The 11,427-nt window shown below is 39.0% G+C and overlaps 1 protein-coding gene across 1 annotated transcript in view; it reads left to right on the plus strand.

Moving 5' to 3' along the window:
- LOC143286128 (type 2 phosphatidylinositol 4,5-bisphosphate 4-phosphatase-like) overlaps nucleotides 1-11,208 on the plus strand; it is an 11,241-nt gene extending 33 nt beyond the window's left edge. Inside the window, exons 1-5 of the mRNA XM_076593722.1 lie at nucleotides 1-89; nucleotides 3,116-3,275; nucleotides 4,280-4,386; nucleotides 5,326-5,419; nucleotides 7,206-11,208. The exon at nucleotides 1-89 is cut by the window's left edge and continues 33 nt beyond it. Coding sequence (XP_076449837.1) covers nucleotides 3,210-3,275; nucleotides 4,280-4,386; nucleotides 5,326-5,419; nucleotides 7,206-7,295 — 357 coding nt within the window. The 5' untranslated portion in view covers nucleotides 1-89; nucleotides 3,116-3,209 and the 3' untranslated portion in view covers nucleotides 7,296-11,208. The remainder of the gene's footprint in view (nucleotides 90-3,115; nucleotides 3,276-4,279; nucleotides 4,387-5,325; nucleotides 5,420-7,205) is intronic.
- Nucleotides 11,209-11,427: the final 219 nt, after the last annotated feature.

Here is an 11,427-nt window from a genome sequence, read left to right on the forward strand (position 1 = left end):
GGCGGACTCGGAAGAAAGAACACTTTTGGCAGACGAAAGCCCTTTCAATGCACCACCACCTTATTCCTCAGCGGCAGGTGACAGTGCAGGTAATATGGAGACCAATCTTTCTCCCCACCTAATCGTTCAGTTCAGCTTATCTTGCTGTATATAGTTTCATTTTATATCCTGTTTCAAAGAATTTTCTATCTCCAAGACCAATGCAAATTAACACACACAAAATACATTTTATGGCTTGTAAGTGTATGATATGTTTCCTCATCAAGCCAGTTCCTGGAAACTTAATGAGTTTGGGGACAATGATAGAAGCAGAGATATCGGTACTTCATATTTATTTCGGATTTGAAGTGTGGTTTGAAGATGTATTTTTAAGTGAACTGGATACATAATACTGACAAGTTCAGATGGCGTATTGACTATTGTGCTAAATGCATATATAACTACAGATTCATATTTGGGTTATTATCACCGAGAAAGTAACAATCTTGAAGTCGATTTGTTACAAACTGTGAGGACTGTGGTCTTACACATATCTGGGTCTATCTCTGTTAGTCTGTCACAAGTTCATTACATTTACAGTCAAATCAATAGATAGTTGGCATCTTCAATGAATCTTGGCAACAGAACTTAGTGAAATTTTGTGTCCTGCTTTATGTCAGCGCAGCCTGTCACTTGTCAGTTGATTCAATGGCACAATTATGTATCATTCATTCTTTCCTTAGCCTGGTTTAAACAGTAATTGAGTTTAATACTATTATTTTCATACTTGTCACAGTGCAAACAGTTTCAAAGTAGTGCACACTGAACATAATTGCTGCATTTCAAATGTGGTATACAACTTTTGATTGATGTCTGACAGTGTGAAACTGTTGGATGCGTGTCACAATTAACGGTAGGGGAAAGAGGGAGGATGTGCCTGCCATGGATTTGTGAGCAGGTGTTTGTGTTGGTTGGTAAATAATTTAAGGGGATTTGAAGGGGTTTTAAAGGTGTGTGTGTGTGTGTGTGTGTGTGTGAGCAGGTGTAGATCACTTTGTGTATGTTTATGAGTGTTCAGTCCATGCATATATATATGAGACTGAGGTGCCAGATGAAAGCTTAGTACAATGAGACAATATAGGAAGGGTAGAGAGAAAAGGGATGGACATACTGTCTGGTTGTTGTTGTACTTTTACGGACTGTGACTTAATAAGGCTGTATTTTTTCTCAGTTTTGACACATGCTATGTATGGTCAAAATCTGTTGAAATAAGGCTATCATGAGTCAGAGTCGTATTGAGGTTGGCCTCAGGACCTGAAAGTATGTTGCTTATGGCAGTGAAAATGAATGCATGTATACATATTAAATATTTTTATGACTTATGCCTTATGATATGCTGCACCTTATGTTTTTCCTGTGGGCTTATCCTGATTTGTGAAGCACTGTGTGCACATACAAGCTTGTGCCTATGCCTACACACACACATACACATAAACATTTTTACTTTGTTCTTCTGACAGCTTTTTTTTAATTTCCAAATTGGAATTAAAATCATTATCTGGGATAGGTAAGTAAAAACAAATCATTCAACATTTTGAACTGCATTTGAAAATCAGTGTAACAGAGTAATACCTGCAGTGGTGCAGTTATTTATCAGCCAGGACATGGCCTGGATTGACGTGAATCCTGTGTACAGGGAAATAAAGATTATATTGAAGTGAAAACTTTAGAAGGGAGAAAGGGTAAGTTTCAGTGGCCTGTTTTCTTCCTGCCTTTACAAAGTGAAAAACTTATTCAGTCTAGCAAATAAGAAAAAAGATAAAAACAAAAACAAAACATACACGTAACATGGAAAGAACACAAGAAAAAATAATAGGCACAAAAATACAATATCATATTTGGACTTTCAGAGTTTTTAGTCTTCATGCAGCACAGAGTCCATCCTGGATTGGAACCAGTGGTAGGAATAGATGGGGTGATGGTACCACACAGTATGTGAACACATCAACATATATGTATACTCCAGGCCCAACACTCGGCTTATATCACAGATTGACATAAGTTTACATCTGGGCCAACAGCAAAGTGAGAGCTGTATTATCAATGGTTTCTCCAGTCAATGGGAAACCATTTACAGCTTAGTCTTTTGTGAAGGACTATGACTCTCAAACTTGGAGGCAAAATTGTACTGGCTCTTAGTGCTGCGGCCTTGTGGGCTAGTTGGCCTTTGGGAACCATCCCAGCGCCGACTGTCCTAAAACCCTCTTGGTCGAGAGAGTGGGGATGTAACTTGGGCAAGACACTCTCCACTATAATCAAATTCTAGCCCAAATAGTCGGAACAGCAGTTGCCTCCTCTGCTGTTCTGATGGTCATAGTCGGACACGACTGACTATCAGAGAGATATGTATACTTGCAGAGAGATAGATTTTAATGTATCTGACAGAAAATAGGAATCATCACTGGATGTTGATATTATTACCTGTAGTTTATAACATATTGTACCTGTATGATGCAAACTCATATCCAACGGAAAATGGGATTCATCACTGGATGTTGATAGTATTAATACTATTACCTGTAGTTTATAGCATACAGTACCTATATGGCACAAACTCCATTTAAAATAGGCTCTGGGTGCCTTACCTGAAACAACACATATATGCAATAGTTTAATGTACAATGTTGTTTAGCTTTTGCAAGTTTTGAAATGGAAATGATCACTATAGTTGGCTATAAATGTATCTTTGCTATTCATTTGTAACTGGTGGGTTTTCATCCGATGAGCTTAATTCTTTTGCTGCCAACTTTCCGTGTGAAAAATGCTCAGCGGCGTCAGATATTACAGACTCAGTGCTCTCAATTACATATTTCATTTGGTGTCAAAATGACTCTGGATTTGTCAGCAGGGGGAGGTTAGTCAATTTCCTATTGAGTGGTAAAGTTGGCCACAGCTGTCAAGCTTTGTTACAGTGTACAAAACAGTCCGTTTAATATGAACCCTCAATCAGGCAATGTCAGCAAAAGTCGTCAATGGTGGTGAACTGTCTTGTCGACAAAATTTGCCTATGGTGGCGAAACAGTTAAATTGGTGTTTTCTTTCTTCTTTTCATCCAAATGTTGGTTGACATTGACAGGGTTGCCAGGAGCAGAGGTGACAGTGCCCCCCACTGGGCCAGATGAGTTACATCCCCCCTAAACACCCACCCCAACTGCCGGGTGTGTCAGGCCATGATCAACATTGAGGGCAAACAACACCTGCATGTCGTCAAGTGCTCCGTCTGTCAGGAGGCTATGGTGGGTACAGGCTGTAAGGATGAGTGTGTGGGTGGGGTGTGGAGGCTGGGTTGGGGTGTGTGTGTGTGTGAGTGGTGGAGTGTGTATGTGTGTAGGTAGGGGAAGGGGTGAGGGTATGTGTGTGTCTGTGTGTGTGATTTGAGATTCTCTCTTCCATGTGGCATGGATTCTTTGGCATGTGGGTTTTTTTTCTCAACTTTTTACTGTACTTTTACCTCATGGCTCAGCAGTTAAGGCGTGGAACTGTGCTAATGTTTTTTTGTTTTTTTTTCAAATAAAAATAGATGAAACTATGAAATGCCTTTCATGAAGTTTGAACCCACATGTAATTTGTCAATCTGTGATTCTAACCACTCTGCCACGGCAGCTGGCACACTTCTGTTGTTTGCAGGTCTGAAAAATAATGAAGAGAGAATGGGCTTTAAGTAACCAAATCTTTTGTTATCATAATCATACAGAGGGAACGTTGAAATAAATTCCCAGAATTGTTGAAAAAATATTTGCAAGAGCAGTGTCATTATGTATGTAACAAAATCAATCTTTCTTATGAATTTATCATATTTTCATTTTTTGTCAACACGTCATAAATGCATTCTTGATTGTATGACACTACAGATGACCTGACTGTCATGCCAGATAATTCCAGTTAACTAAGATACAGTACTAAAGGAGCGAGCAAGTTATCCAAAAACAAAATCTTTGACAGATGACAGTGTTGACTGATAAACAACAGACAATGAATGATTGATAAAAAAACCCAAAAAAACATTGATGATTGATAAACAAGTCTGTTTACAGAGATTTCTGAATGTTTATAGTAAAAGAACATTGATGATTAATGAACAACTTCAACAAGTCTGTCTGCAGAGAATGAATGATTAATGAAAACAACTGAGTTGATTAATGAACAAGTCTGTCAGAAAAGAATGAATGATTGATGAAAACAACAATTGATGAATGATGACCAAGTCTGTTAACAGAAAGTGAATGTTGATTGGTTGCAGCTGATCAAAGCTCCGTCTCGTGGCAAGCGGTACGTCCGCTGTCCCTGCAACTGTCTGTTGGTGTGCCGAAGCACTGCCCAGCGTATCGCCTGCCCACGACCCAACTGGTACGCACACTGCTGATTGGATGCTTCACTGCTTAGCACTGTCATGTTGTCCTTGTGTTCGATTCCATGTGAGAAAAGAGAGATTGTGTTGTGTGCACTACATGAATTTTTGTTCATTTCTTTTGTTATGACATGGATGGGAGTATTTCTGTATCAAAAAGATTTCCATATTGGCGTTTTTGTTGGGGGGATGTGTGTGTGTGTGTGTGTGTGGGGGGGTTGTTTTGATTTTTTGAATAGATTTTTTTGCTTTAACTTTGTTTTGGTATTAAGACAGCACTGGGTTAAGTGGCCTCAAGACACTTGTATGATAATGTCCTTGAGTTGAATTCCATGTGGGGGAATCCAAAGGAGATTATGTTAAATTTGTGTTTTCATTCATTTCTTTCATCATGAACATTTTTTTGTTTTAAAATGTATTAGACAAATGTGTGCAGCACTCGATTTCACTTTGATGTCTGTTTACAAAATGTAAGATTAGACAAACGTGTGCAATGTTATGTTTGATTTTAATGTCTGTTCACAATAGTATATGCTTAACTTTAACGTCTGTTCACAGAATTTTTTATCAGATGAATGTGTACTGTGTTAGATTGTCTTTAATATTAAGTCTGTTCACAAAATTTAATATTATACAAATGTGCGGAAACATGTGTTAAAGTGTCGTAAATATTAAGTCTATTCACAAATTGTAATATTAGACAAATGTGTGACAACAAAGGGTTTGTTAGTGGCAAAATTCTGTGGAAAGAATTTAGAATGTGAAACAATTAAACTTGCAGACACAAACAAAAGGCGGGGTTGGAGGAAGGAGGGGTGGTGATGCTTCATTGTGGTGACATGCTCTCCCCAGGGGAGAGCAGCCCAGATTTCAGCACACACACACAAAAATTTGTTTTGACAAAAATGTTACAAATTTACAGTACAATTGTGTTTCAGCCGTCGTATCATCAGCGTTGGATCGCCACAAACGCTGATTCGGTCTCCAGAATCCCGATGCGTCACTTGTGCTTACTGTCAGCAGGTTTTCATCGTAAGTTGTCTCAGAGTTTACATTAAATTTAAATCTCAACTTTATTTCGTTGTCCCTATTCTAAGGAGATGTAATTCACAGAGCTGTAAACTAGACCAGAAGAGTGGCTTATGTGAATGTTTCATTGTTGTTGTGAAATATTGTCATTTAACATAGAATGCGTTTGATTCTTTTCTCTCTTCTTGTTTTTCTTTTTTGTTTATCATAATGTGTTTTGGATTTGTGAAAGGCAATAAGAAAGTATCAAAAGGTTGGTTTTTGTCAAGGGCAGTAACTATCAGTGACCACTTTGTTTCCTCTTTTCTCAGCTGCCTGTTGAAAACTCTGTGAAACAATTCAAGAGAAATTGGTTTCCATATTTAGCCTTTTAATTATACATTATAACAGAAATATAGTGTAACTGAATTGCATTTTCATTGACTGTACAAAATCAAGTGAATGAAAATGTCGATTAATGATTGTGTAACCTACTCATTATCGTACAGTAGTCGATTTTGGTACGTTAGCTAGGTTTTGGGCAGAAAGACAAAATTGGAGTGGCTCACAAATGGTGGAATGAACACAATGTAAACATTTTTCAAGCAGATATTAAATCAGGTATACTATGTTTATTTTTAGGTATGTTGATAAAAGATTAACATAGTTAATTGCAGAATTAAAGGATTCTTTGGGATAAAAAGAACGTTCAGAACATAATACTTTCTTGTTTGATTAAAATTATTGGAAACTAGATCTGGCGCGAATAGATGGGGACATTTCGTTTCTGTTTCGTCACGTTTTTTTTCATTTTGTTAATTGGCATTAGTGCAGTGGAAAACTAAGGATGCACAGCTTGTTGGAGGTGTTTTGGCTGCAGCTAGAGCCATTTGTTGATATTCTAGGGTCTGGTATTATTGTGGGATGTTTAGGTACGTGTTTCAGTGAGTAAAAGTGGTTGAAGCAAACGTTGCTCGAAACTCTGAATTCAGTACCATTGAACTTGAAGGCAGATAACACATTTTTTTGTTAGTAATAATTATATTGTTCTCATCATGGTCAATAATGACTGGGATTGTGTGATGTTTAATGTTTTTGTTTTTGTTATGGATGATTGAATGGTTAATTGACTTGTGTAGTTAAAGAATTCTGTTGTACTACGGAATTGCTTCACAAGGAGAGATGGTGTCATTGTTGTTAGTAGAGGTGAAGCTTAGTTGTAATCTGTTTGAAAATGGCTGGGCTGTCTCTGTCACTATATGAATTAGGAGGTGTCTCCGAATTCTGAGTCATGGTACAATGGCTTGATGGGATAAGCTTTAATCTTTCTTTTATTAATTCAATAAAAATTGTGCAAAAGATTTCTCTTTCCCATTCCGTTAAAAGCTTGCATTGATGTCAGTGGTGTACACAATCCATGGGACATAAGCTGCACCCTAGAAGAAGAAAAGAATCATAATTAGTTCTTGTAGAAGTATGAGGGCAAGAGTTAAAATTATCTCTCATAGTCACTGGAATCGTGACTGATAAAAGCTGCACAATATGCCTGCAAAGTATGTGATTGTAATAGTGTGTGTTGTTTAAACTGAATGTTATGATTAGATGTATATGTTGTGAGTACTGATTCAGGGTAAATCTGTTTTTGTTCGCAATGTTGAGGTTGTGAAATTGTAATTTTGAAGAGAGATTGTCTTATATACTGTATGTCCAATTGTTACGTAAAATTAAAACTTTGTTTTGAATGTAATAATATTTTATTGTGATGGTGTAGGTTAAGTAAAACATTGTTCTCTGTGTGTGTTGGTTACAGTGTCTGCGCTCTCACGTTCACAACTGTCTTCACCGTCATCACTTCCCGTCCTTTGGTGGTTGTTTTTTTTGTCCTCCGTCCAATTCGTAAAATGTAGCCAAGAGTTTTTGTATTAAGAGTAAGAATAATATCTGCCTGTAATCTTTTATTTACTTTGTGTCAAAAGAAAGAAGAAGAATAACTGAAATAAAATTGCAAAATTTCAAATCTCTTTTTTCTTTTTTTGTCCGACTGATTGAGCGACATATTGTTATCTTTGATCAGTGTGAACTCGGGAAAACTCTCTTCGCCCATGATTTTGGGTGGTGGGGGTTAAAGAATTTGGGGGCTCGTCAGGGGTTTATAAGGAGAAGAAAAAAGAGATAGGTTAAAAGTGATAACTTATTAATTGATATTTGAGATAGGCAAAACATTTGATCAGTCATGGCTACCAGAAACTGTAAAGAAGATGCAGTTGAGTTAGGGACAGAACAGGCGTCATCACCCCAGAATACCCCTGACACTCAGCATACTCCTTCTCTGGGACTTGGGCAAGGCTGTGCTCTGCTGTCTGGCCTATGAACAGAGAGAGCAGGCGATGGAGGAACAGCTGGAGACACTGTAGAAATGCCTGGTTGACCTGGAAAAGGTCAACTACCAGCTGTCCTCATCTGCCAAGCCTGAACCCGTTACTGTGACTGAGGATGCCCACTCCTGCACCCCGCCTGGGCATTTTTACTGGGTTGAAGCCGAAAGGGGGGCAGGAAGTTGTCTTCAACGATTGGGCCTCCCACGTGGAGGCCTATATGATGGAAGTGAGCGAAGCAGACCAAGAGGACATCTTCAAGAAAGTGAGATCCAGCCTACGGGGGGTGGCTCTGGAGCAGACCAAATCTTGTGACAGTGCTCATTCCATCCTGTCTGCTCTGCATGCCTTGCATGGCGACATGCGGACTCCCGACGACCAATACCTTGACATTGTCAGAATGAAGCCGCAAAAGGGGGAACAACCCTCCTCTTTGGTTGGTGACAGTTTTGTGTACGATTGTGAATATGTACTTGATGATGTCGTTTCTTCTCTTGGTGGTGAGAAAACTGATGTTTCTGAACCCAATGTATTTGTACACACTCACACTGCGTCTGAGTGTGAGTCCTCCAGTATGGAGTTCAGATTTGGGGATGGGGTTCCAGAGAACTGGCAGAACAGATTTTTGGGGAAGCTGCAGTCATACAAGGATTTTTTTTTTTTTATACAATCAGAGTATGATGTTGGTAAACTGAACACTGATTTCGAGTTTGACATTGATATTGAGCCTGGTCCCCAGATAAGACAGAGAGCTAGACCTATCTCCCAAGGAGACTTTGAAGACCTTCGTAGCCACATTCAAGGGCTGTTGGATGCACAGATAATTCATCCGTCCCATTCACCATACGCGTCTCCAATAGTCTTGTGTCGGAAGAAAACTGGTGCATTACGAATGTGTTGCGACTATCGCATGTTGAATGCAAGGACCATTCGTGATGCATACAGTTTGCCAAAGATTGAAGACTTATTGCTGACGTTGAGTGGTGCTTAGTACTTTGCCAGTATTGACTTGTGCAAGGCTTATTATCAGGTACCCATGTCAGAGAGAGCTAGGAAACTCTCTGCATTCACCACAGTGTTTGGAAACTTTGAGTGGCCCAGGCTAGCACAGGGACTAGTAAATGCTCCTGCTTGTTTTCAATGTCTCATGGAGACTGTTTTCCGAGACATGAACTTGGTAGAATTGATCATATTTCTTGATGACCTTCTGGTTCACGGAAGGACATTAGATGAGTTGGAAGAGAGAACACTAAAAGTTCTTGGATGCTTGAGACAGTTCAATGTAAAGTTGGACCCCACTAAGTGTGTATTTGGGGCCACTGAGATCAAACATCTGGGTTACATAAACTCAGAAGGGTGTCATCGTCCAGATCCTAACAAAGTGTCCACTGTGAAAAATTGGCCCAAACCTGAAACTGTAAAGGATATTAAGTGCATTGTAGGGTTTGCAAATTTTTACAGACATTTCATTCCAAACTTTTCTTCAGTGATAAAGCCTCTCAGTGAGATAACGGTTGGATATGCACCCCAATGAACAAACAAATCAACCGTAAAGAAGAAAAGATCAAAGGATTCAGTTCTCACATTGTCATCTGATATCACTCACTTGTGGGGTGAAAAACAGGACCAGGCATTTGAAAGTGTGAAAGCAGTTTTGACTAGCGACCTGGTTTTGGGTCTTGCTGACAAGACTAAGATGTTTTACTTACATTGTGATGCAAGTGGCTATGGTCTGGGAGCAGTTCTGTATCAGGAATGTGATGGTGTGATGAGGGTGATTTCATATGCTAGTAGAGGGTTAAACAAATCTGAACAAAACTATCCAACTCATAAGCGCAAATTTCTATCACTGAAATGGGCCATGACAGACAAATTTCATGACTATTTGTATGGAAGTCGTGTGGTAGTCGTGACAGACAATAATCCATTGTGCTATGTTCTAAAAAATGCAAAGTTGGATGCCACAAGTCATCGATGGCTAACATCTCTTTCATTGTATGATTTTGAACTCGGGTATAAGAAAGGAGCAAGTCATATCGATGCAGACAGTTTGTCGCCAATGCCTCTGGGATCAGCGGAGGAAGACACTGAGTATCGAAGGTCAATGGAGAAAATCTCTTTCCTAGTTGACAAGGCTAAGGCCTTAGAAGAGGGTGCAGAAAAAGAAGCTGACATTATTTCAGTGAATTCTGAGTGTGTGCGGGCTATTTTGAATGCTCATTGTGTCACGTATGATGAACAGCAGGACAATGTTGATACTTCCCTGTGACCTGCTGGTGCTGGAACTGCAACAGAAACAGCTTACTCCCTAGGTGTATATTGCTCAGTTTGGGATGGGATGAGGGAGATTCCGGATTGAAGATGAAGCAACTGAATAATTTTTAAAAAAAGAAAAAGAAAAAAAAAAAGACTAAAGTTAGCAGCCAAATTTTAGGAAAACAAGTGTCTTTTAGCAATTATATAATATTTGATTATATATTTCCCGTACTTGTTTTCCTTTGTTCAGCAGTTCATAAATGACATGAAAATACAACAAACAAATTTTTCCAGTTTAGTCATCTGAAACTGTGTAAAACTGTATAAAACTATAATTCTTCTCTGTGCACCCTTTTTTCTTTCTTTTTTTCTTTTTTAGTGCATGCAATATTGAGCCTTGTGAAATGAACAGCATCAAAGTGATTTTCATGATCAGTTGTATACATGTATATATATATATTATATCTGTTTGGTGTTGACAATGTACATGTTTGATGTTTGCAACTATTTGAAGAGGAACCTTTCATGTGGACTTGAAAGACTCCATACTGAATTGTGTGTCTGTGTCTGTGTGTAAAACACCCCACATGCCCATGATCAGCAAGAGTTATGAACTATTTGTTGTATTATATTCAGTGTATTGTGTTGCGTTCCTTTTCGTTGTATTGCGTTGCGTTTTGTGTTGCGTTGCGTTGCGTTGTATTGTATGTTACTGTAATACACTGCCACGTTATTGCGTTCTGTTGCGTGGGGTTGCCTTGTATTGTATGTTATTGCATTGCACTGTATTGCGTTGCATTGCGTTGTACTGAATTGTATTGTGTTGCGTTGCGTTGCCGTGTATTGTATTGTATTGCGTTGTATTGTATTGTATTGGGTTGTATTGTATTGCGTTCCCAACGGTTACGTTCTGTTTTGTTGTATTGTATTGCACTGCACTGCACTGTATTGTGTTTCGTTGCGTTGTATTGCGTTGCCTTGTGTTGTATTGTATTGCGTTGTATTGCGTTCCCAACAGTTACGTTCTGTTTTGTTGTATTGTATTGTATTGCGTTGTATTGCATTGTATTGTGTTCCGTTCTGTTTTGTTGTATTGTGTTGTGTTGTATTGTCACAACATATTTCTGTATAGAATTTGGGCACCTGTTCCCTGAGAGAGCAAGTGTTGAGGTGGGTGAAAGAGTTGGTAAATGAGTGATTGCTGAGTGGATGGGTAGGGGTATGTGGGTGTGTGTTAATGAATGTGCGAGCAAGTGTGTGTCTGTATGTCTGTGCGTGTGAGTGTGTGTTTGTGTGTGTGCGAGCACGTGTGTGCCATTGTGCGTGTGCGTGTGTGCAGGCGTGGGTGAGTGAGTGTCGACAGACAGAACAGGACTCATAAACACACAAGCTAACTCCATC

This window comes from Babylonia areolata, chromosome 9 (assembly GCF_041734735.1).
Source record: "Babylonia areolata isolate BAREFJ2019XMU chromosome 9, ASM4173473v1, whole genome shotgun sequence".
In the NCBI taxonomy this organism is placed as follows: domain Eukaryota; kingdom Metazoa; phylum Mollusca; class Gastropoda; order Neogastropoda; family Buccinidae; genus Babylonia; species Babylonia areolata.